Source organism: Eulemur rufifrons, chromosome 1 (genome assembly GCF_041146395.1).
Source record: "Eulemur rufifrons isolate Redbay chromosome 1, OSU_ERuf_1, whole genome shotgun sequence".
Classification (NCBI taxonomy): Eukaryota; Metazoa; Chordata; class Mammalia; order Primates; family Lemuridae; genus Eulemur; species Eulemur rufifrons.
The window spans coordinates 1,132,051-1,157,106 of record NC_090983.1 but is presented as its reverse complement, the minus strand read 5'-3'; the positions used below and the strand labels follow the sequence as shown (position 1 = coordinate 1,157,106).

General features: G+C 65.6%; 1 protein-coding gene across 17 annotated transcripts in view; it reads right to left on the bottom strand.

Moving 5' to 3' along the window:
* The window catches only part of KIF1A (kinesin family member 1A), a 63,462-nt gene extending 38,873 nt beyond the window's left edge, over window positions 1-24,589 (bottom strand). For 7 of the 17 annotated variants that reach the window (XM_069465379.1, XM_069465378.1, XM_069465380.1 and 4 more), the window contains exons 1-17: window positions 24,484-24,589; window positions 19,837-19,913; window positions 18,776-18,955; window positions 18,262-18,327; window positions 17,681-17,859; window positions 17,386-17,497; window positions 15,624-15,701; window positions 14,923-14,988; window positions 14,204-14,221; window positions 9,770-9,845; window positions 8,379-8,457; window positions 7,288-7,430; window positions 5,349-5,482; window positions 4,129-4,208; window positions 3,651-3,726; window positions 1,270-1,349; window positions 960-1,066 (exon numbers count right to left, since the gene is read on the bottom strand). In XM_069465379.1, the coding sequence (XP_069321480.1) occupies window positions 960-1,066; window positions 1,270-1,349; window positions 3,651-3,726; window positions 4,129-4,208; window positions 5,349-5,482; window positions 7,288-7,430; window positions 8,379-8,457; window positions 9,770-9,845; window positions 14,204-14,221; window positions 14,923-14,988; window positions 15,624-15,701; window positions 17,386-17,497; window positions 17,681-17,859; window positions 18,262-18,327; window positions 18,776-18,955; window positions 19,837-19,913; window positions 24,484-24,589 (1,657 nt within the window). Of the gene's footprint in view, window positions 1-959; window positions 1,067-1,269; window positions 1,350-3,650; window positions 3,727-4,128; window positions 4,209-5,348; window positions 5,558-6,785; window positions 6,813-7,287; window positions 7,431-8,378; window positions 8,458-9,769; window positions 9,846-14,203; window positions 14,222-14,922; window positions 14,989-15,623; window positions 15,702-17,385; window positions 17,498-17,680; window positions 17,860-18,261; window positions 18,328-18,775; window positions 18,956-19,836; window positions 19,914-24,483 lie in introns of all 17 variants that reach the window. The other 10 variants (XM_069465376.1, XM_069465384.1, XM_069465382.1 and 7 more) reach the window with 3 other exon arrangements.
* Window positions 24,590-25,056: the final 467 nt, after the last annotated feature.

Here is a 25,056-nt window from a genome sequence, read left to right as displayed (position 1 = left end):
GTGAGGGGCTGTCACCTGCAGAGGCCCATCCCCCACAGCCCTGGCGTGGCCCACTCTCGCCCTCTCCTGCTGGCCACAGAACCTGAGTGCTGATGACACCTCATTTTGGCCTCAGAGGAGCTTGGGGGGGGGTTCTCCCCCACTTAAAGGAGGAGAAGAGTGACCCCAGGAGGAAGAGCCCTGTGCCCAAGTCAGAGCCAGGAGGCCGTGCTGAGCCTGGCAGCCCAGGCCCCCACCAGGTCTCCATGGGGACAAAGATGAGAAACATGTCCTGGAGGGTCCCCAAGCCCCCTGGGCTTTGGGCCCACCCACACGGGAGTGGGCAGGCAGGGGCTTTGCGGACAGAGAATTCTGGGAGAGCCAACCATCCCTAGCACTGCTTAGGGCCACCGTCCTGAGATGGCCGAGTTGGACAGCAGGCATGGGTCATGGGTCATACATAGGTCATGGCTGGACGTTCCCTGGGAGATGCCCTGGGCCGGGAGCCAAGGCACTGAGACAGCACATGGACACAGCCAGCCCGGCACCCCGATGGGTGGTGCCAGGCCACGAGTGTGGCCCCACGTCACCTTCAGAAGGGAGGCTGGTGGGCAGCGGAGTGGACAGGTGGCTGCCCCCAGCCGGCAGGGAAGTGTGGTCGGAAAAGAGTTTCCAGGCTGGCCCTGGGCTCAGCTGTCGGCCCAGGGACCTCTGCCCCCACCCCGCCCCACGCTTCCCGGCCAGCAGACCCCCGCCGTGTCCCCAGCACTCAGACCCCCGCCGTGTCCCCACTGCAGCCTTCAGAGAGCTCGGCTCCCCGAAGCAGCCCCGCCCCGGCCACGGGTGGCACCAGGAGCTTCCCAAGCACATTTCTAACGGGCTGTCGCCAAGGCTGACCCGACCGTCACACACATGTGCTGCCCGGAAGTATAACCCCCACTCAGGGCTGGGGAGCCGCGGGGGCCGCAGGGTGGTGATACCTTCGCTGCCGCCCCGGGAGTCGCTCCGGAAGACGCAATGCTCCTCCTTGATGAAGTGCCCGCTGAGAACGATGTCCTGCCGCCTCTCCCCGTCCTCCCTGCCCACTCTGTGGGGCGGGGGCGGCGTCAGCAGGGCAGCCGAGAGCCAGCACAGCCCTGATGCCACCACGAGCCACCCAGGGATGCCCCCAGGGCCTTCTGGGAGCCCCCAGGGAGTGTGTCGCCGAGGACGCAGGGTTGGGGAGGAGTCACCATCCCGGCAGGTACCCACACCCAGCAGCCCCTGGGGGGACAGGGAGCCCACCCTCACCTGGTGACCCCATCCTTGATGTAGTACAGGAGGCACTCGGACATCAGCGGGTCCTCATTCAGGTTGACGAGATGCGGTGTCTGGTGGGAGACAGGGGCATCAGCTCTCTGGGGGACCGGAAGCCCGGAGTTGGACCCCGCCTGAACTCTGCCAGGCACCAGGCCACCACGTGTCCTAGGCCTGGCATTTTGGGGGACACGGTGTCCTCCCAGCCTGGCAGAGAGTGCAGGAGGCGTGGAGGGAAGGCTCCCTGAGGCCCCCAGGCCCAAGCTCAGCTGGCCTCTCGCAACCAGGAAAACAAGGCCTCAGCCAGGGCCCTGCCCACCTGACACCGAGGGCTCCCCACCCCCCAGGGCTCCCTCACCGCCCCCTTCCGGGGCTCCTACACACCTGGGCCTCGTACACACACCCAGGCCTCCTACACACACCCAGGCCGGGCCTCCTGCACACACCTGGGCCTCATATACACACCCAGGCCTCCTACACACACCCAGGCCGGGCCTCCTGCACACACCTGGGCCTCATATACACACCCAGGCCTCCTGCACACACCTGGGCCTCATATACACACCCAGGCCTCCTGCACACACCTGGGCCTCGTACACACACCCGAGGGACCTACACACCCAGTGCCCACCCTCACCCCAATGCGGGGATGTGGAGACCTGGCCATCAGACACAGGGCACAGACCCTCTGAAACTGTCCCCTCCCCCAGGTGGGGAGGGTGTCTAGCCAAGAAAGGCTGTGCTCCCACTGCAGGGCTGAGAGGGATGCAGCCTCCGGGTCCAGCTGGACTGTGCGCTTCTCCTGAGACCCAAAACACGGAGCCTCTCAGGAAGGGGTCCCTGGTGGTCCCACTCCTGGGCAGCGCCCAGACCCAGGGCCACCAGTGAAGCCAATGGACTCCAGGGTGTGTGGTCTCGCGGGGGAGCCCCACATACCCCAGGGGTACACCCCACCCCTGCAGGAAGGGGCCAGGGTCTGGAACAGTTCAGGGAACAGTCCATTCCAGACCAAATCAACGGTCAGGAAGGTGCGTGGAGTAGAGCCCCGCTGGGACACGGCCGGATCCTGCCCTGCCCAGGCAGCAGAACCTGCCCCACGTTCTCTCAGGCCCGTCCTACCTCTGGGCCTTAGCAGGTGCTGGTCCCCAGGCCTGGCCCACAGCCCTGCCCAGCCCCTCCCAAGCTCTGGTCACACAGATGACTGTCCATGTGTCTGAACCCCCAGCTGTGAGCACCCCAGGACGAGGTGGGTGCCGGCACGGAGAGCCTCGGTGGGCAGAGATGTGGGGTGGGCAGGGGTGTGGGGTGGGCAGGGGTGTGGGGTGGGCAGGGGTGTGGGGTGGGCAGAGGTGTGGGGTGGGCAGGGATGTGGGGTGGGCAGAGGTGTGGGGTGGGCAGGGATGTGGGGTGGGCAGAGGTGTGGGGTGGGCAGGGATGTGGGGTGGGCAGGGGTGTGGGGTGGGCAGAGGTGTGGGGTGGGCAGAGGTGTGGGGTGGGCAGGGATGTGGGTAGTGCCAATAGTCCCAGCGCTATGATGCGCTTCACCTCTGGGAAAGGTCAAGCAACCCCTTCCGTGCAAGTTTGCTGTAAGCTGGCCCGTGGCGGCTTGGGAGGCTTGGCCAGGGCCCAGGAGGACGCCCTGCACCTGGGCCCCTTCCAAGGCCACCCCCCACACTCCCCTGCGCTTCTCTCGGATGAGCAACGTCCCAGGGCACGCCCAGGTGGGCCGCCTGGCCAGCGTCCAGCCCAGCCAGACTCCAGCTCCTCAGGGGCTGGGCAGTTCTAGTCATCCTTGGGGTGGGGGTGGGGCCTAGGCAGACGTCTCCCCAGATGCTTGTGCTGCGCCCACCTGGGCTGCTGAATGGGGTGCGGGGGAAACACTTTGAAGAAGCTGCCTGGGCTGTGCTCCATTGGAGGGTCCCCAGCTGGAAGACCCCTGAGGCCCAGCCCACGGCCGGGGCCAGTGAGCCAGCTGGGCCTCGTGGGAGAAGAGGGGTCCCCGCTGGAACCAGTCGGACCTGATGCCGGCTGGGCTCCGAGAGGGCAGCTGGCTCCCAGCTCCGCATCCCCTGCCTGGCACGGCACAGGCTCCAGGGCGGGGCCAGGCCCCTGCATCTGCCTCAGCCGAGGCACAGCTCCCCAGGCCCACCCCGACCCTGGGCCCAGCCCACAGTGCAGACAGCGAAGAAACCCATCGGAGTCCCAGCGAGACCCCCACCAGGGAAGGTCTGGCTGCGGGAGAGCGTGGCCACCCAGTGTCTGAGCCAGACCCTGCCACGCTCCCCTCCTCCCAGGAGCCACTCTGGACTCACCACGGATAGCACATCATCTGGCCCCGTCCCAGAACTGGGTCCAGAACTGGGACCGGCTCCTACCTTTTTGGGAGAGAACACACCCAAGGTGCCACCGTCCTCCCTCATGGCCACGCCCATCTCGGCCAGCAGGGCTTCCCTGGGGGGACAGAGCTGGGGTCAGCGTAGGCTCCACGAGGCTTCCAAGGCAGGTCCCACCCCTGACCGGCTGGGAGCCCACAGGCCCCCGGCCGCTGTGGCCCTGGGGTGCCCATGCAGCGGCCCATCTGGCCCTGGCTGGCTGGGGCAGCCACTGACGGGGCAGCCACTGATGGCACCAGCCCTTTTGCACCACGGTCAGGGACCGAGTCTATCAGGCCTTGGTGGCCGGTGGCCATGAGTGGGGGTCACTGGGGGAGAGGGGACAGATTTGCCCTGCGTGTGGGACGCAGCCACCCAGGGTGCAGGAGCCCAGGGCTGGAGCCGGGGCTCGGTGCTTGTCCCGCCTGGGCTGTGGACCCACTGGCTGTGCCCTCCCCTGGGCCTCAGTTGCCCCTCTCACCTCTCCATCCGGATGGCTTCCGTGCGCCGCAGCTTCTCCTCCCAGGTCTCGTTGAGCTCGGCTATGATCTTCTCTGTTTCCTGCGGGGGGGACAGAGCGGCCTGAGCCTCCAGGGCAGGGCCGCAGGGGTGCGGGGGCAGGGAAGGGGGCCGAGCACAGAGCCCGCGTTTCTGGGTCCGCCAGGCAGACGACATGTCTGGAAGCCCAGGGGGAATTTGGAGACGGTGCGTCTTTCCCGGAGACGCGCGAGGGAACAGGGAGAGGCAGAACAAGTCTGGAGGGAACTCGGAACACGAGCTCCGGAGACGCTGGGCCTCGGCTCCTACCGCGTCCCGTCCCCTCAGGACACAGAGACCCTTCCCAGCACCAGCACCGGCTCTCCGGGTCTGCCCCCACCCCAGTGGGCCCTCACACACAGGAGGGCCCCCCACCCCAGGTGGACTCTGACCTCAGGGTCGCAGCCCCACACCCCCATCCTCACATCTGCCTGGGGTCGGCCTCTGTGCCTTGGGCCCCTCAGCCCCACCGTCTCCAGGGTCCGGGGCTCACACCCTGCACCCCTGCGCAGTCCTTCGCTGGAGGGATGTGTGAATAGAAAACCTAAAACCAGTCAAGCCCATGGCCGGAGCCAGGGGGCACCGCGGGGTATGGGGGTGACCACCCGTGTGCAGGTGTGAATGTGGACGCCTGCCCGGCCTTCTCAGGGGCTGTAGGTTCTGCAGGACGCCGGGCAGAGAGCTGCCGCGATCTAGTAGTGATGCCAGAGAAGGGGCGCGGGGGGCCGGGAGGAATGAGACTGACTTCTCTCCCCCCGGGGACACCCCAGGGCCCGCTGCCCCTTGACCCAGCACCAGCTTATGCGAGGAGTCTCAGTCCCGGGCACCCAGCACTTAGAGCTTCCCCCTCCAGGCTTGGCAAGGGGTGCGGGGGCCACAGGCTGTCCAGACACTGAGGGGTCCCATGGGGGCCCTTTCTGCCCAGCAGACCAATCCCCGGCAGCCCACAGCCTGGGGGCCCCAGATGAATGCACTGGCCTGCCTTGGGCGCTGCGAGTGGGCTGGGGACAGGCCACGGTGCACCTGTGTGGCCTCATGCCCAAGGCGCCCGCCGCTGTCTCAGCCTGGCCCCAGGAGGACGGGCTGTTCTGCTCTCATTTCTCCAGCCGCTCCCAGGCCCGGTGCTCCAAGCCCCCACAGTGGCCCAGCCGCCCCGGCCCTCACCTTCAGCCTCTCGATGGCCTCCTCACTGCCCGGGGCGAACAGGATGCGCTCGTGGAGGCTGGACACGGAGGCCGCGCGGCTGGACAGGGCTGAGAGCGAGGACGAGGGGCTCATGCCCACCAGGGCGTTGGTCACTGTGGAGAGATTGTCAGGGGCTTGACTCAGCGCCCCGCCGCGGTTGCGGTTATTGTTCTCAAGGTCGGACACGTCTATGGGAAGGACGGAAGGACCAGACGGGAGAGAGAGAGAAGAAAGACGCAGTTGGGAAAAGGCAAGTACGGAGCGGAGGGAGGGGGGAGCAGCAGCCCCCGCCAAGCGCATGCAAGGCCGTCCCCCCAACCGACGCGGGCGTGCCAGGCCAGCAGCAGCCCCCGCCCACCTGGCCCCCAGGCCGCCCTCCCCACAGCAGCTGGCACGGCTGAGCCCCCTCCACCCCGCTGGGCCTTCTGCTGCCCCCACCTGCCTCCCAGGCCCCTGCCAGGCGCCAGCTCACGCGTGCCCACCCAGCGCCTGCCCCCTGCCTTTTCCTGCCTGCCCACTGCCTGGCCTAGCACCAAGACCCCCAGGCTCATCCTCATCCTCCCTGGGAGGCCACCAGCCCCTCACACCCGCCATCGGCCAGGGCCACCATGTGCCCCCAAGCTGCAGGGGCCGAACTGCACTGACCATTCAGCCGCTAACGTGGACACTGGCCAGAGACCCCCCTGGAGAGGGGAGCACGGGGCCCCCTGGAGTTGCGGTGGGCTCATCCCCAGTCCAGGGCTCGCTCGCCCCTAAGGCCCGAGGGCCGGGGCTGGACGCCCCCTGGAGTGGGCAGGGAGGGGCCCCTCCTAGCAGAAGCAGACACACAGCCGGGCAGCAGCAGGCGGGGACCACACGGATGCTGGGAACCAGGGCGCCCTGCAGCCCAGGGTCAGGGAGGCACCGAACCCCACGGAGCCAGGCCCCAGGCAGAGGGGACAGGAGGCTGGCGGGACCCGGCAGCCTCTGCTTCGAGTGCTCAGACTCATGGCACTGCCAGGGAGAAGGGCCCTGAGTGTGCGGTCGGCTGGAGAAACAGCCGGCAGGTGAGGCCTGGGCAGGGAGCAGGGCCCGAAGCCCCCCAGCCCTCCTAGTGCCTTGGCGCTGACATTCTGACCTGCCCAGGCCTCCGGGTGCACAGCAGGGTCAGAAGGCCTGACCTCAGCCACGCTCAGCCTGAGAAGGCCTGAGCTACATGCACCCTGACCTCCCTGCTGCCTCAGTTTCCCATATAGACCATAGAGATGGGGGCAAGCTGGGTGCGTGAGCTCACAGGCAGACCCAATCCCACATCTACCCGGAGAGCCCTGGGGGTCCTCTCTGGCCCTAGGACTCGGCCCTCCCCGCCCGCGCTGCCCAAGGCCCCGCGACGGCCGGCTGGAAGCAGGGGTGCGGCGGCAGGAAGGGGATACACACATTTGGGTCCTCCGGGCACAGTGCTGGCTACGGGGGAGGGGAGGCGTGGCGAGGAGAGACAGAGAAACAGAAGAACAGGTTTGTCTCCAGAGGGTCGAGGCTGGGCAGTCAGGAGCAGGCGGGTGGCCACAGGCAGGGTGGGAGTCTTTGGCATGGGGACCCAGGGGCCGCTGCAGCCCAGCACCCGTGGCCTGCCCGTGGGCTTCCGGGGGAGCTGTCTGTGGCCCACTTGGGCCAGCACCAGACCCCGACCATGCGGTTCCATCCAGGCCTGGTCCAGGGCCCCTGCCCGGCCTCCCACCCAGAGGCAGTTCTGCCCGGGAGCACGAAGCAGGGACAGGGATCCAGGCCGGGGGGCTGTGGGGGCAGCTTGGAGCCGCCCAGCCCAGGCCGCAGCCATCGATAGGGACGGCGGGCCCAGGAGAAAGGACGTGATGGCCCGAGAGGCCCCCAAGCCTGCGGCCCTGTGGCCCTGCGGGGACAGGCCAGCGCAGACACTCACTGTCGGTGATGTCGCCGAGACCCTGCGCGTACAGCAGGTCCCGCAGCCGGGTCACCTCGTCCTTCAGCTCGCGGATCAGCTTGTTGTTGGGGTCCTCGTTGATGACGGCGTTGCAGCGGATCTGCTTGGCCCGGTCGGCATACCTGGGCGGCAAAGCGAGCTCGGTAGCACCTGGGGCAGGTCCGTGCCAGGGCCGTGCCAGGGCCCTGCCTGGGCCACGGGGCCGACCTGGGCAGCACAGCCTGGCGCAGAGTGAGGTGTCACCCACTGCGAGTCACTGGGGACAGTCTGGGGGCCACTGGCCTGAGCACATCTGCAGGTGGGGCCACCCAGCCCCAGCTCACCCACTTGGGGAAACTGAGGCTGGGGGGAGAAGGATCAGGGCAGCGTTGTCTCCCCACAGTGAGGCCTTTGCCCTATACCTGTGGCCCCGGCGGGGAGGGAGCAAGTCCAACATGGGGAACTGTGAGACCGTCTACGTGTACATGTGTTCTAGCCCATTCCACGTACCGGCAGATGCTCACAGCTATACATCTATGTCACGTGTGGCTATGTTGGGACGCACACCCTTTTTCCTTTTTCCTACAGCTGATGCAAGGTCAAAAGAGGCAGGAGACCCCGACCCAAACAACTGTGCAGCCCCCTGCAGGGCTGGGGGCCCAGGCTCCCCACCCCACAGCCAGAAAGATCTTTTAAGACACACCTGCGCCCCTCTTGCTAATTAAAACCCCCAGTGCCGCCCCCCCCTCCCAGCCTGCAGGTCAGTGTGACATTCACCCACGTGAGCACAGCACCCCCAGGCTGGTGCCACAGGGCCTTGGGCCACCTGCAGCCCCAAAGTGCACCCCAAAGGCTGGTGGGAATGGAACAGGGCCCCTGTTCCCCTGTTCCCTGCAGGCCTATTCCCCTGTTCCCTGCAGGCCCCTGTTCCCCTGTTCCCCGTCCCCCTGTTCCCTGCAGGCCCGGGAACCCCAGAACAGTCACTTCCAGCCTCACAGAGTCCCGGGCGAAACCCCCCAAAAAAGCACCCCTGTCCCTGGTGTTCCCACCCCCAGACGGGGGCGCGGGGCCTGCCTCCCTGCAGAACACACCTCAGCGTGCTCAGGGTCTCATCGTAGTTGATGTCTGCGGGGCTCAGAGCTGCCACCATAGCTGTCCTCGAGTTGCCGCCTGTGGGAACAAGGCCAGGTTGTGCCCAGGAGGGGCTGTGGCCCTGGTGCTGTGTCCTCCGCCTCCGTCCCCTCCTGCATTCACAGCCGGGGAGCCTGAGGCCCAGAGCTGAGCAGGTCTCAGGCCTCCTCCGTGAACAGACGACAGGGAGGACCTGGCCCTGCCTGTGGCCCTGTCACCGCCGCACCGGGCACCCTCCGTTCCTCTGGCAACATTCACAGCCGTCCGCCTCCCTCTCCCACAAGACAGGACGGTTGCGGAGCCTCTGCGGCATTTACTCCCAGACAGACACTGTTTACGTTCAATAATTTTTTCACACACTTTCACGGTTTGCACTTGGAGTATTACGTTCACATTATCAGGTGACGTCTGTGTGAGGAAACGTGTTTCATTTCCCTTCAGCCCCTGCCGCGCACACAGGCTCCCGTGGAGGGAACTCGGCCTGAGTCCTGGGAGGGGTGGCGGCAGCCCAGACAGGGTCTCCCCGCCCCGCCCCCGCCCTCAGGCTGCTGCTTGTCCTGCCGACCTCAGAGCCCTGTGTCCTCAGGGCCATGTCCCTGGGGCGTGGCTCCGGTAGGACACTACTGGGACTGCCAGGTGACAGAGGTGACAGCACGAAGGGCCAGGCGTGTGCCCCGCCCCCACCCTGAGCCTGGGCGTGGCCCTGCTGGGGAGCCGCCTGCCGGCCCACGTCTCAGGTGAAAGGACGGGCTCCTGCCCCTCCTCCACCCACCGTGACGCTGGCCTCGCTGGGGCTCAGCATGGCTGCTGCGGGGCGCAGAGGCGGTGAGCGGGCCGCGGCCGGAGCCCGGCTGTGTGTTCACCGGCCCAAGAGTCAGTCCGCCTCCCCGGGCGCCAGGCCCCGCCGCGGTAAATGCGGCTGGAGGGGGCCGTGAGGTGATTGTGGGGCGGGACGGGATCAGTGTTGGGGTGTTCCACTTTCTCACTGCTCAGAGCTAAGGCGGGGCGGAGGAGGGGGACTCACGGCAGCCCCTCAAAACCCAGCAGGCGAACAGGGCTCCCAGATTCGAGCCCCAGCTCCAGACGGGGAAACCGGGGTTCACAGAAGGCTGGGCACTTGGCTTGGGTGTCACAGCTGACCTGACCCGGGGGCGCAGACACCTGCGTTATGTGTTGCTCAGTCCCCGCGGCCGCCCAGGCCCTCGAGAAGGGCGGCGCCCTGAACTAACCGGACCCTCCAGGTCCCCCTGTCGGCCTCGGCCCAGAAAGGAGAAGAGGCCTCCTGGCGGCTGGGCGCCCCTCCCCGGCGGGAAGATGGGGCCCCGGGGACAGGTAACCCAGGAGTTCTCACCCAGGTTTTCCCGGAGGAGCCAGGTCAGCACGGAATCTCGGTACGGAATGAAATCTGTCTTCTTCTTTTTCTTGTTCTGTGGGGCAGGAGTGGTCAAGGTCAACCCTGCTCACAGGCCCCCCTTCAACCATCTGCTCCGCCACCCTCCCCTCAGGACGAAGCACCCTGCACACTCCGGCTACCCCTGCGGCTCTTCTGTGCTCTGCTAGGACCCATGGGGGTCACTCAAAATACGGACTCCATCCGTGTAACACTGCTGGGAATCGCTTCTCATGGACACTGTGACTGACTCAGTGATTCCGCTAGTTGTGGACGTTCATATATACAGTTCGTCGCATTTCCCCGGACAGTCAGCACATAGTTCCTTCCATTTTCTCTCATAGTCCCTCACACATTTCTTCACACTGTTCCTCACACGGGACCTCACGCAGGTTCCTCCATTTCCTCACAGTGCCTCACAGTTCCCACAGGTTCCTCACACAGCTCCACACAGAGTGCTCCACAGCGCCTCACAGTTCCCACAGGCTCCTCACACGGCTCCACACAGAGTGCTCCACAGCGCCTCACAGTTCCCACAGGCTCCTCACACGGCTCCACACAGAGTGCTCCACAGCGCCTCACAGTTCCCACAGGTTCCTCACACGGCTCCACACAGAGTGCTCCACAGCGCCTCACAGTTCCCACAGGTTCCTCACACGGCTCCACACAGAGTGCTCCACAGCGCCTCACAGTTCCACACAGGTTCCTCACCCGGCTCCACACAGAGTGCTCCACAGCGCCTCACAGTTCCCACAGGTTCCTCACACGGCTCCACACAGAGTGCTCCACAGCGCCTCACAGTTCCCACAGGTTCCTCACACGGCTCCACACAGAGTGCTCCACAGCGCCTCACAGTTCCCACAGGTTCCTCACACGGCTCCACACAGAGTGCTCCACAGCGCCTCACAGTTCCACACAGGTTCCTCACACGGCTCCACACAGAGTGCTCCACAGCGCCTCACAGTTCCCACAGGTTCCTCACACGGCTCCACACAGAGTGCTCCACAGCGCCTCACAGTTCCACACAGGTTCCTCACACGGCTCCACACAGAGTGCTCCACAGCGCCTCACAGTTCCCACAGGTTCCTCACACGGCTCCACACAGAGTGCTCCACAGCGCCTCACAGTTCCCACAGGTTCCTCACACGGCTCCACACAGAGTGCTCCACAGCGCCTCACAGTTCCCACAGGCTCCTCACACGGCTCCACACAGAGTGCTCCACAGCGCCTCACAGTTCCCACAGGCTCCTCACACGGCTCCACACAGAGTGCTCCACAGCGCCTCACAGTTCCCACAGGTTCCTCACACGGCTCCACACAGAGTGCTCCACAGCGCCTCACAGTTCCCACAGGTTCCTCACACGGCTCCACACAGAGTGCTCCACAGCGCCTCACAGTTCCCACAGGTTCCTCACACGGCTCCACACAGAGTGCTCCACAGCGCCTCACAGTTCCACACAGGTTCCTCACACGGCTCCACACAGAGTGCTCCACAGCGCCTCACAGTTCCCACAGGTTCCTCACACGGCTCCACACAGAGTGCTCCACAGCGCCTCACAGTTCCACACAGGTTCCTCACACGGCTCCACACAGAGTGCTCCACAGCGCCTCACAGTTCCCACAGGTTCCTCACACGGCTCCACACAGAGTGCTCCACAGCGCCTCACAGTTCCACACAGGTTCCTCACACGGCTCCACACAGAGTGCTCCACAGCGCCTCACAGTTCCCACAGGTTCCTCACACGGCTCCACACAGAGTGCTCCACAGCGCCTCACAGTTCCCACAGGTTCCTCACACGGCTCCACACAGAGTGCTCCACAGCGCCTCACAGTTCCCACAGGCTCCTCACACGGCTCCACACAGAGTGCTCCACAGCGCCTCACAGTTCCCACAGGCTCCTCACACGGCTCCACACAGAGTGCTCCACAGCGCCTCACAGTTCCCACAGGCTCCTCACACGGCTCCACACAGAGTGCTCCACAGCGCCTCACAGTTCCCACAGGCTCCTCACACGGCTCCACACAGAGTGCTCCACAACGCCTCACAGTTCCCACAGGCTCCTCACACGGCTCCACACAGAGTGCTCCACAACGCCTCACAGTTCCCACAGGCTCCTCACACGGCTCCACACAGAGTGCTCCACAGTGCCTCACAGTTCCCACAGGCTCCTCACACAGCTCCACACAGAGTGCTCCACAGTGCCTCACAGTTCCACACAGTTCGTCACACAGCTCCACACAGAGTGCTCCACAGTGCCTCACAGTTCCACACAGTTCGTCACAGCTCTCTCACGCTTTCACACACAGATCCACACGGCGCCTCACATACTTCCTCGCTGTCCCCTCACCTCCCTCAGTTCCTCCCCCTTCCCTCCTGGGTCCTCACAGCCCCACACCCCGTGCCTCACAGCTGCCTCCCGGGTCTCTTTCCCACACGGTTCCCCACGCGATTCCTCACGGCTCTCTCACACTGTCACTCACTCTGTTCCCCACACCGTTCCACAGAGTTCCTCACACAGCCCACAGTTCCCACCCTTCCTCTCCCATCTCCACAGTTCCTCACAATTCTTCACAGAATTTCAGAATTTCCACACGGCTCTCCAAACGGTACCCCCGGGTCACCTAAGCAATTGCCCACCCGGTTTCTCACACGTCCCCACAAACTTCTACTTCCCCACAGCTTCCCACACAGTCCCCCACACAACTCCTCAGTTTCCCACATAGTCACTCACACAGGTCCTCACACAGTCACACGCGGGTCCTCACAATCCTTCACAATGTTCCACACGGTTCTCTCAGATTCTCACAGTCCCACACTGTACTTCACACAGGTTCCCACGTAGTTCCCCGCACACAGTTCTCACACTTCCTTAGGCTGTTCTGCTCACAGTCCCTCATGGTTTCCACACATGATTAGCACACTTCCCCCACCGTCACACGTCTCCGTGGCTCCTCAGAGTAATCGCACACAGCACCCAACCCTCCCCACACTGTTCCCCACAATTCCTCACACAGTTCCACACGCACTTCCCACATAGCTCCTCACACGGGCCTGCACATGGTCTTCACACTTCCCCATGCGGTTTCTCACATGGCTCCCCACACAATTCTTCATGTTCTTCCACGCGGCTCCTCACACGGCCCCCTACGCCACTCCACATGGCCCCCTACGCCACTCCACATGGCCCCCTACGCCACTCCACACGGCCCCTCACACGGCCCCCGACGCCATTCCACACGGCCCCCTACGCCATTCCACTCGGCCCCTCACACGGCCCCCGATGCCATTCCACACGGCCCCTCACACGGCCCCCGACGCCATTCCACACGGCCCCTCACACGGCCCCCGACGCCACTCCACACGGCCCCCTACGCCATTCCACTCGGCCCCTCACACGGCCCCCTACGCCATTCCACACGGCCCCTCACACGGCCCCCGACGCCCTTCCACATGACCCCCTACACCACTCCACATGGCCCCCTACGCCACTCCACACGGCCCCTCACACGGCCCCCGACGCCATTCCACACGGCCCCCTACGCCATTCCACTCGGCCCCTCACACGGCCCCCGACGCCATTCCACACGGCCCCTACGCCATTCCACTCGGCCCCTCACACAGCCCCCGACGCCATTCCACACGGCCCCTACGCCATTCCACACGGTTCCTCACAGTCCACAGTTTCTCATAGTTCTTACATTTGCTCAGTTCCTCACAGCTCTTCAGAGAGTTCCACACACAATTTGCATAATTCTTCAGAGTCCCTGACAGAGTCGGTCACAAAGTTCCCCATGCATCTCCCCAGAAAGTTTTTCCCAGCTCCTCAATCCCCGCACTGTTCCTCACGTAGTTCCTCCCACCTCCACACACACCCTTCGCGCCCTTCCTCACACCACGCCCTTCCTCACACCCACCCTTCCTCACACCCACCCTTCCTCACACCCACCCTTCCTCACACCCACCCTTCCTCACACCACCTCTCCCAGCTCCTCACGCAGCTCCGCGCGCTTTCCACTCACCGCCCCCCACGGGCCCTCCCCGCTGCACCCTGAGGCCACCTCCTCAAAGCCTTCCTGTCCGCGCACACCAAACGCGGCTCACTTGGGGTTCACTCTCACAGCCCATTTTTTCCTTTCTGGAATTCATCCCAATTCGTAACTATATTTTTATTTTTCTGTCCTCCTCCGCTGAGCTGCGGACCCAGAAGACCCACATTGTTCGCCACGAGGCCCAGCTGCTGGCACAGGGCCCCTCTCACAGTGGGCTCAATGTGTGTGTTTGTGACATGAGCAAGCGAAGGGGGAACTCGACCGCTGAGACCCGCGTGGGGACAGCTGGGGCCGAGGCTCTCTGCGTCCAGCCCCCTCCCATCAGGACTGAAAAAAGCAGCTCACCTTGTTGGGTCCAGAGTCCTGAAAATGAAACGACAGAAAGAGTCTGAGGACCTGGAGCAGGGCTGGGGCCCCAGGGTGAGGGAGGCGGGGACGGCCTGACTCCAGACGACAAAAGAGCAGGCAGGGCCTGGCTCGTGCCGGGGTCCACCGCCCACTGCCTACCGTGGCTGCCCACCCGGAGCTGATCCTGACAGGCCAAACGCCAGTGTGGCCTCCCAGGCTGCCACCCTCAGCAGTCTCCTCTCCACCCCGCGACAATTTCAGAGCAGGGTTGTCCTTCCCTGGCCTGAGGCCTGGTGTCTTGGTGGGTGAGCAGTGCTGCTTGTCCTGCATGATCCCCCATGCCCAGCCCCTCACCTCCAAGGGCCGTGGGCTCCCCCAGAGGATGGACAAGATTGGGCCAAGCAAGGTCATTGCTGACCACAGCCCTGCCCTTCCAGAACACCAGCCAACGTGCTCACTATGGCCCATGTTAACTCTCAGACCAGCCCTGTGAAGAGGTGGCACATCCCCGTTTTACAGGTGGGGAAACTGAGGCTCCAGGGAGTAAGGAGGGTCACTGCCCCATCACCAGCCTTGTGACGCTCCCCCGCTCTCTGGGCTTTCCCTTGGACCCTGCCACCTCGCCACGGACGGGGCCTGGGAACAGGGATGACAGGCTCCCAGCACCTTCGCGGTCCGTCCCGTCAGTCTAGGTCCAGAAGCTGGAGCCAGCTCACCATTTCCGCCAGAGCAGAGATGACCTTCCCCAGCGTGGTCAAGGACTTGTTGATGTTGGCTCCCTCCTGTGTGCGGAGAAGATGGTTGGGACGCCAGAAGGCCTTGGAAGCCTCTTGCCCCAGAGTGACCCCTTGGGGCTGAGGCCACCGGCCCTGACTGCTGACCTCTGGGGCCACCAGGGTGTGGGTCAGAGGCCAATCAGAGGCCACCTACCGAGGAGAGCAGTTGGTCCAGCGTTTCTCCTTGGTTCCATCAGAACCCGGTGACACCCACACCTCCCCACCGGAACCGTTCCCAGGGCCCCTTCCAACCATCAGACGACGGTAGGGTCGGGAAAGTAAAAGCTCTCCCTCCGGACACCCAAGACTGTTTCGACAGCGGTGGGGTGACCCCAGACACTGGCCAGCGGCCATGGCCCCTGCCGCCTCGCAGCCCACGCCCCTTTGCGGGGAAACGCGGGCACCACTGGCCCCGCTGCTGTGAGACACGGAAGGGTCCTGGTTCACCCAGAGCTGGAGGGTTAAGGCCCTGGCCTGTGCCCCCACCCCCCTGCCCAGGCTCGCCCTGGGAGTCCCCACGCCCCTGCAGCCCAGGCTGAGCCCTCCCGCCCACCCACCCTGCAGCAGGCCAGGCGGGGACACCGGACCCCACTGGCCGGGTGAAGGGGGACAGAGGAGCTGCGACCCTGCGAGGACCCTACCTTGAGACGCGTGCCCTTGGCGCCCGTGGAGTCAGCCCGCTCGCTCCCGGCCAGGTCCACCAGGCTGATCTTGCTCACCTGGAAGGGTGAGTGTGTCCCATGCAGGAGATGCCATGAGGCCGCGGCCGGGGGCACCATGGCCAAGGCGGCCTCCGACCCCGCAGTCTGTGCCCGCACCTGTGTGCAGTCCTTTCCACGCTCTACCTGAGCGAGGTGCCACCTCCCCTGGGAGGCCGTGTGCCCCTGGTGCACGCGACGTTGTCTCTGCACCCTGGGCACTCTCCACGCAGTGGCACACTGACTCCCTGCGTGCCCGTCCCTGTCCCCGACCTCCGCAGACAGCCCTCATCGTCTGCGGTGGGATTTGAACCCAGCTCCAGAGAGGGCCACAGCCACTGCTCAGCTGCCGCACGGGCGCCACTGCGCCCAGAGTCCCCGGCACTGGCCGGCTCCCCGCAGGGCTCCCCCATCCTGGGGTGTCACGTGCATCCCAGGAGGCACAGCCCCCCCTAAGCCACAGCTGTGGGGCAGGACTCGCCTCGGTGTTTATAGGCTGTGGACACTGGCGGGACCCTCTCAGGGCCCAGCCAGCGAGGGCTGCGGCGAGGCGTCCCCGGCTTCTGGCTTCGCCCTCCCCAGTGGCCCCGGCCGCCCTCAGCCTGCCGGAGCCTCCGCACCCCACTGCACGGGGCCGTGGTTGAGAGAACGCGCCAGGTGTGGTGACCTCCTGCACCACCAGGGACTGAGTGACACTGACCTCACCCGGCCCCTGCAGACCCCTGGGTGTGTCCTGAGAGAACTCCACTGCTGGGAGGCGGCCGAGGGGCCCCAGGAGTTGGCCTGGATGGCGGGTGGGGGGGGGCACAGTCGGAGAGACAGGGAGAGATTTGGCACCTGCCCGCTGCCCCTTCTGGAAGCCCACGAGACTGCATGTCTAGGATAAGGCCCCGGGAGACGATGCCCTGCTCCACTGAGGACGCCGGGGTGCGTGGGGAGGGCATCTGGGCTGGGGCGGTGGGCGGGGCTGTGCCCGCTCAGCACAGAGTCGCCTTTGTGCTTGTGGAGGCCAGTGCCCGCCGGGAGGCCCTGCTCTCTGGAGGCCTGCACCGGGGCCCAGCCACCTCTGTGGCAGGAACTCACCGCCCACGTCCACCGCCACCCTCTGAGGGCCACCCAGCTGTGGCTGTGTCTGGCAGGGCCTGTGGGGGCCGCACTGTGGGGCAGCCCTGGGGACACCCATCCGCAGCCCTAGGGACACCCCTCCGCAGCCCTAGGGACACCCGTCCACAGCCCTAAGGACCCCTCCACAGCCCTAGGGACCCCTCCACAGCCCTAAGGACCCCTCCACAGCCCTAGGGACCCCTCCACAGCCCTAAGGACCCCTCCACAGCCCTAGGGACCCCTCCACAGCCCTAGGGACCCCTCTGCAGCCCTAGGGACCCCTCCGCAGCCCTAGGGACACCCGTCTGCAGCCCTAGGGACACCCCTCCACAGCCCCAGGGACACCCCTCCGCAGCCCCCACAGTCTCTACCCAAACAGCCCAGACCCCAGGTCCACCGTGGCCCCAGCTCGGGTCCCTCCCACACCCCAGGGCCCCACATACTGAGAGGAGGTGGCCAGGACCCAGCGTGAGGACACTGCCCACACCTCATGTGTTTGGCGCGGCGTCCTGGTCCTGCCCTGACCCCCACACCCTGACCACGGGCCACTAATTGCGGGTGACGCCCCCCCCCAGCCCCCCGGCCAAGGCCGAGCGCTCACCTTCTCTGTGGTGATGTCGGTCTCTGCGTCATGGCGCTTCTGGGTGAAGATGATGTTGAAGACGGCGTGGGAGCGGCTGCTGGTCTCATTCATGTTGGTGGCCGCCACGGTCCTGCGAAACGGGAAGCCACACGAGGTTACCCTCGTCCTGTGGTCAGGCATGACGGTCCCGGTGGTGCCGCCCGCTGGACCAGGCCATCGCATCGGGTCCCGGCTGCCCGGCCCGGCCAGGTGCTGGCTGCACCTCCTGCCAGAGCTCGAGTGAGGCCCACACCCGCCTGACACCCCCGCACACCTGGCCTTGTTCCCTGAGTCCATGAGGTCCTGGATGTCATTGTAGGAGGTGACAGCCAGCTTGGAGAGGTCCTCCACGTAGGGCCCCAGCAGTGGGTGCTCCCTCACGCGCAGGTTGCCCTTGTTCTTGGGGTTTAGGAGGTCACGGACACGCTCACAGTAGATCTCCATGTAGCTGACCTGCAGGGCGGAGGGCCATGCCATCAGGGCCCCCGGGGTGGCATGGGGGCTACCCAGCTGGTGGCCCTGCATGCGTGTGCCAGGTGGGGCGTTGCCCGCCCCCTCCTGGCCAGCCTTCCCTCGCCGTGGCCATCCTGGGCTCGGTGACACGTGCACACCAGGGCCACCTCCGCCATGGCGAGGCCCAGGCCCCGCGGCACCTATTCCCACACCCAGCGCAGAACAGCTGCTCCACGAACATGGAGGACTGCCCCTCGCCCCGGGCTTCATGGGTGTGGGTGTCCCGCGGGTGGGTGACAGGCTGGGGCACAGACCGGCAGGGACTTGCTGCCAGTCAGCACAGCACTGCCACCCATGCCAGGCGTCCCCTGGCCCCGCCCAGGACCGTGGCAGGGGACCTACCTCCACGGAGTAGGACATGTTGTCATTGGTGGTGTCGTTGATCCGGGAGAAGAGGTCCTCGCAGAGCTGCAGGCCCAGGGGACAGTGTGAGGGCGGGGGCTGCTCCCTGGCCGCTGCCCCAGGCGCCTCCCGCACCCTCAGGATGTGCGAGCTGATGACCAGGCACCTGAAGGCCCCCAGCCAAGGGCCCGCGTCTGCGTCTTAGCTCAGGGTCCCCTGGCTGGGCTCCAGTCCCCTCTGCGGGTCGTCCGCGCACACAGGGGCTGCTCCGCCATCCCGCAGACAGCACGGCCCCTCCCCGAGCAGGCGCAGTACTGAGCAGCTCAGGGAAGGGAAGGGGCGGGGGGCTGGGGTCTGCAAGCTGCTCTCAGGCCCGCGTGGCTCCCCCTGCACCAGGCGCCCTTTTCCTCCCGGCTCCCTGCTCTCCGGGGCCTGCCTGGTCCCTGGGCCTCAGCTGGTCCTGCCCTGTCTGCCCGGCCGCCCTTGCGCGCCCACCCCCGCCCCAGCCGCGTGCCTGCGGGATGATGCCCTGCTGGTCCTTCTCCTGCTTGCCCATCATGGTGTAGGACTTGCCGGCACCCGTCTGCCCGTAGGCGAAGATGCACACATTGTAGCCCTCAAAGGCGTGCTGTAGCATCTCCTCGCCGATGTCCCGGTACACCTGCTTCTGCGAGGCGTAATTGATGTCTTCAGGCTGGGGACAGAGAGGTGGGTGTAGCTGCAGGAGGCCGGGTGTGCCTGAGGCTCAGCCCGCCCTGTCCACGGAGCCAGGCGGTGCCCAGGCCTCGGGGGCCAGGGCAGTGCAGTGGGGAGCGACGCCTGCCCCCACCCCAATCCCGCCTGGGGGCGGCTTCCTGGAGGAGGGGCTCTCTGCGTCACACGGGGGGATGAGGAGCAGCTGATCAGCCAGGCGGCAGGCAGAAGGGCGTCCCAGCAAAAGCCCAGCGGTGGGACCCAAAACCAAAGTCCTCTCCCTGTGACAGTGGCGGGAGGGATAAGAGCTAGGGCCGGAGGAGGGCAAAGTCAGAGGCTCAGGGACCCCCTGGGCCGGGTTAGTGTCTGGGCCTACCCTGGGGGCAGCAGGGTACTTAAGGAGAGGGCAGCATGGCCGGCCAGGGGTCAGGGAAGGTGGGGAGCCCTGGGGCTGTCCGGGGCAGGCGCTCAGAGACCTGTAGGTGAGGAGCTTGGGTGGGGGCTCGTGCCTTCTAGAAGGATGCAGGAGGTGGTTGGGGGTGGGCAGGCCGCGCCTGGACTGGACATGGGGGGAGGGAGGGGAAGAGTCCAGAGGTCTCCCAGGCTCCCAGCGTGCAGGGCCCTGATGCCAGGCAGCCGCAGGGTCAGCTTTGGACATTCTGAGTTCAGGACGTCTGGGAAATGGCGGTGGCGGCGGACAGATGGGCACAGCTCAGCCCTGGGCAGCTGCCACCGTGAGCTGCAGGCCCCTCAGTCCCTGCAGTGTGTGTCCTTCCAGGGGAGCAGGGGGGGTCCCCACATTAGAGGGGAACTTGCGCTCAGACATTGCCCCCAAGGCCTCCACACCCCTGCAGCCCATGGCCCGGCCCCAGCCCGGCTTACCGAGGTGTGTGACCAGTAGGAGTAGTCGAAGCTGAAGCTTTTGGGTGTCTCCTTGGGCTGTTTGGGGTTAACGATGGCTGCGGAAGGAACAGGGTGTGGTGGTCAGCACTGTGCTGAGAGGGACCCTGGCCCGCTGGGGTCTGCGCCCCCGGAAGACGGGAAAGTGGGCCTGAGGGGCCTCTGGCTCCAGACAAGCCAGGCCCCCAAACCGGAGGGGATCAGCGCCCCACTCCCAGGCAGACGAGCCGTCCCCGCCCCTCTCTGGGGGACCCTCGACCCACGGTGCCCTAGCTGTCCTCTGGCCAAGGGCCCCTGCAGGTGGCCCAGGAGGATCCTTCCTGCAGACACTGGGTCCCCCCAACCCCTGGAGTCCCCACCCCCGCCCAGGCTGCTGTGATCCGGCTCTGCACAAACCCTAGAAGCCCCGGAGGCCAGGGCGTCCTGTCACTCTCGTGTCCTGCAGTGGCCCTGCTACACAGGCGTTTCATCACAGGGGACACCACAGCTTGTTCATTCTCCTGTCAGGGGACAGTCAGGCTCTTTCTAGGTTTGCTACCGTGAGCTCTTAGGGACCGTCCTGTGCACGAGCCCCTCCTCCCCCCTCCACAGAGCTTCCAGCCCAGTCCCGGCACCCGGGCAGGCTGCAGCCTCACGGAATGTCCGTTCCTCAAACCAGGAAAAAGTCTGGGAATGAGCCATGGCGGCATCACCCACGGTGTGTCCCAGGAGCCCCGCCCCCCCACCTGCCACCTTCCACCCTGGTCCTCAGCACTGCCCAGGCCCCGGACAGGTCTGGACGCGGCAGACAGTGTGTCCTCAGCGGCCGGACAGAAGGACCCACTCCCTGGAGCACTGTCTGAACCCAAAAAGTCTGCGTTCACGGAGGCCCCCCAGGCCAGAGGCAAACCCGTTCCTGGGTTTTCCCACCCAGGAGGCGCACGGCCAGTCCTGGTCGGACGGGGCTCTGGGGCCACCGAGGCGCCCAGCCCCCTCACGTCACCCCCTGCTTGGAGACGAAGGCCACGTCTGTCCATCCCTGGGACTGGCTTTCCTCCTGGGCATGGGCTGGGACACAGCACAGCCTCCGGGACACCCACACCCTCCCCACCAGCGAGTGCCCAGAGTGACTGCTGCCAGCACCCAGGAGAGTTAGATGTCCCCCCAGTTACAAACTGTGTCCCCTGAAACTCATATGTTGAAGTTGAAACCCCGAATCTCAGAGTGTGGCCTTATTTGGAGAGAGGGTCATCGCGGACCGAGTCAGCTGAGATGAGGTCCTGCTCCACAGGGGGGCCCTGACCCAGTGTGACTGGGGTCGTTGCAGAAAGGGGCAGTTCAGAGACAGACCCCACCCCGGGAGGAGGCCACGAGGACGTGAAGGCAGAGACCAGGGTGACGCTTCTGCAAGCCAAGGAGCGCCGGAGGCTGCCAGCAACCACCAGGAGCTGGAGAGGAGCCGGCACGGATTCCCTCCCAGCTAGGAAGGAGCCTGCTGACACCTTGGTCCCGGACTTCGGGCCTCCAGAACCGGGAGACAGCTCGATTCTGCCGTTCATGGCACTTCATTATGCGGCCCCAGGAAGCTATGCCCCGTCTGCCCGACCACCCGCGGCCGCTGCCCGGGCTCCGTGGCTCTGCCCAGGCCCCTGGGCCACTTGCTCCGGCTCAGTTCCTTGTTGGCAGCACAGGGCGGACCCGGCCTCAGGCCCCACCTGGCCCCGGCCCCGGCCTGAGGAGTTCAGGACGTGCCCAGGCACCCTGGAGACCAGCAGGAGGGGCAGGCGACCGACCAGCACAGCCCTGTCCTCGGAGCCACGAGGGGGCCATGTCCATGCTGTCCCCGGAGAGTGAGCTTGCCCTGGCTTCAACTCCTGCTGGGACCCGGGTGACGGCGCCACGGCGCAGCCGCCGGAACCCTGAGCGCAGAGAATGCTGGCGCCGTGGGAACAGCAATGGCACACCGTTCTGAGCGCAGCCCGAGCTGGGGCCTGGGGGCTCCAAAAAGACGGTGGGGCCCCCTTGCTCACACCACCAACACCCGCCTCTGCCCCCTCCCGAGAGCCCCGTCCCACCCCTACCCCAGCCTGGGACCTCCTGGTTGGCTCTCGCCCAGCCCCGGGGGACCCGGCCGTGCTCTGACAAGCCTGGGGCCAAGGTGTGCGGTGACCGTGTGGGCCATGAGCTCCCAGGTGGGGCCTCCCAGGCAGGCGGCGCAGGGGCAGCCCGAGGATCCTGGGTCTGCAGACAGCGAGGCTGACCTGGGCGGGTCACGGCCCCACACTGCAAAGGGTCCATGGAGAGAGTCCGCCACAGGGCCACCTGGCAGGGTCCCCCGGACCTGCCTGTCCCGTGCCCCCAGCCCCTCACCCAGGTCCTGTGTCGTGGCTGGGAAACATCCTCTGCCATCACAAGTGGGCTCCCAGCTCCAGGGGAACGTGCTCTCCCCGGGTCCAGGGCAGACCGGAAGCCAGGACCCCCCTAGGCCTGACTCTCCACCTGCACCTTGAACCCTGGAGAGGGGTCTCCCAAGGCCCGTGGCCTGACAGGCCACCCCTCCCGCCGCCGCGGCTTCCCCCAGAGAGGAGCAGACTCTGCTGGAGCAGGGGCCTCCCTCGCAGGGTCCCGAGATTTTCCCTGTGCAGGTGTGGGGAGTGAGGAGTCAGCCTCCCCGGGACCCGCAGCGCTGGGCCCCTGCTCTGGCTCATGGAAAGGCCCCCAGCCCCGCCCACCCGGCAGGCGGGCCCAGAGCCAGGGGCCCCACACCAGACCGGCCTTCCCGGGCTCTGCTCCGGCTGCTCAGGCGGAGGACAAAGCCCAAGCCAGAGCGGGAGGCACCGAAAGGGGGGTGAGAGAACGTTAGCGGAGCCGCAGAACGGGCTGTGCTGAACTGGCTCCTACAACAGCCTGCTCGGGACTGAATGTGTCCCCCAGACGCGCCTGGGCAGCCCTGCCCCCAGCAGGGCGGTGTCTGGAGGCTGCAGTGTCGCACGGCAGGGACCCGGCCTCTCCTCGTGCTGAAACTCCGGAAGCGTGTGCAGCCCAGGCAGGGCGGACTGGCCAGGCCGCCTCCCACCCACCTCCTCCGCCACCAACTCACTGACAGGCCCCACCCCCCTCACATGGCACCAGGCAGGCCTTCCCAGCGCCACGCCCACCTAAGGCCACAGTTCCCACCAACGGTCACAGTTCACACCTGGGGTCAAAGCCACACCTGGGGTCACAGCTCCCCACTCTAAGGCAAGGGTCACACCACGTGCACTTTCTCTGCCTCGCAGGGCCGGGCCAGCAGTCACCACCTCGGCAGGCACTGTCAGGCAAGCGCCCACCCTGCCGGGCAGGGTAACCGGGAGTGCGCTCTGCGTGTCAGAGGGTCCCACGAGGCTAAGCCCCCACGTTCCTTTGTCAGCTTCCTCCCTGACCTCTGCGCCCGCCCCACAGTGCGTCCTGGGACCACCTAAATACACTCTCGGCCCCCAACTCAGGGTCCACTTCCAGGGCCCAAACAGGCAAGACCAAACAATCCATAACAGATGACACCCGAGGGCACACCGGGCCCCTGCCCCCAGCCCCACTCTGGACCTAGGCAGGGCCACCCCTGCCTGCCCCCAGCATGACAAAGAGCCACAGAGCTCCACGGGCTTCCGGAAGGATCCCACCCAGCCCAGACTCCACCTCCACAGGACCTAACGTGCCCAGAACATTCTCAAAGACACCCAAATCCTCACAGGCCCAGGAGACCAACCCTAGGGAGGCAGCTGCCATCGGACCTGAGTGTCCTTCCCTCAGCACCGCCCCCCAACCCAGCAGATAACAGACAAGGGGGGTGCATGGGCTCTGTCGTCAATACCCGGAGGACCAGGTGGCTATTGGTGCCAACGGCTCGGCGTTGAGGCCACGAGAGCCCGAGCATAAACCGCCCGGCTGAGCCCAGTCGGCCACGGGCCTGAGGGGGTGGACGACTCGCTCCTGCTCTGAGGCACCAAACTTTGGGGCCATTGTCGGCCAGCAGAGACGACTCTAACTCTGGTTCAATTTACAGGGCCCCCCGTCGAGCCCACCTGACCGACGGCGCTAGCACAGGTGATGGCTCCCCCTTGGGGGAGCTGCAGTGGCTGAGTCCTGCCTCTCGGTGTGGGCGCTGCTGACCCTGGGTGCTCATGCTGTGAGAACTCACAGACCTGCACACGGGGTCTGTCCACCTTTCTGAATGTCTCTTACACCTCAATAAAAAAGTCTACAATTAAAGAAAGAGCAAACGGGGCCAGCGCTCTCTCTGCCACCCGCAAGTGGCTGAATCCTGAGGGCTGAAGACACCGGCGGACGGTTCTGTCTTTCCAGCCTCCTCACAGGTACCGTCCCACCCCCCTCCTCCCTGCCCCTCACGTCTGCTCCCGGTCTCCGACTCATGAGTGGTCGGAGATGACTTATGATGAGAAACAAAGCAAAGGAACAGACAAAAGGAAAAAACTTAAAACCCTACAGCAGCTGAAATAAAATAAAAAATCATGTCTGTGCATACCGGTTTGAATGGCATCCCCCAAACTCACGTCCCCTGGGAACCTCAGACCTTTAATAACGGGATTTGCTCTGCGAAGTTTGGATTCCGTCGAGGGGCCACACATGGAGTCTGCCCGGGCCAGTACTCACTGGTGGTGCTTCCGGACATCTGAATGATGCACTTGGAGTCTCGGCTCATTTCCCGGGAGTTGAAGGGGCGGACGCGCACCGCCACCTTCACCGAAGCCCCGGCCATCTCCGCGGCCTTCGTCAGTCACTCGGTAGCAGCGAGGGTGGGGACACCTTGGGGAAAAGGGAAACGCGAATTAGAAACTGTCTCCAAAGAGGCGGGGCCAGTGCGCTGGCTGCAGGCAGAGCGCACGGGTCTTCCCCACGCCCTTCCCAACCCAACGACAGGACGCATGCACGGGGCACCCAGCACAGGATGAGGGACAAGAGGGATGAGAGCCGCAGGCGACAGGTGGCATGAATTCCAGAAAGCAGAAAGCCAACAGGACCAGTGGAACCCAGCACAGCCAGTCTGGAGAGCTAGAACCCGACACCACGAACCAGAACCGGCCCTGGTGTGCCCGTGACGGTGACCTTCAACCCCCGGGTGAGCTCCCCAGGAAGGGGACATAGACCTGCGGACATAGACCGGGGGGCTCCACGCCAGCTCAGTGCCAGGCCCCTTGAGCGAGCACTGGCTCAAGACCACAACGT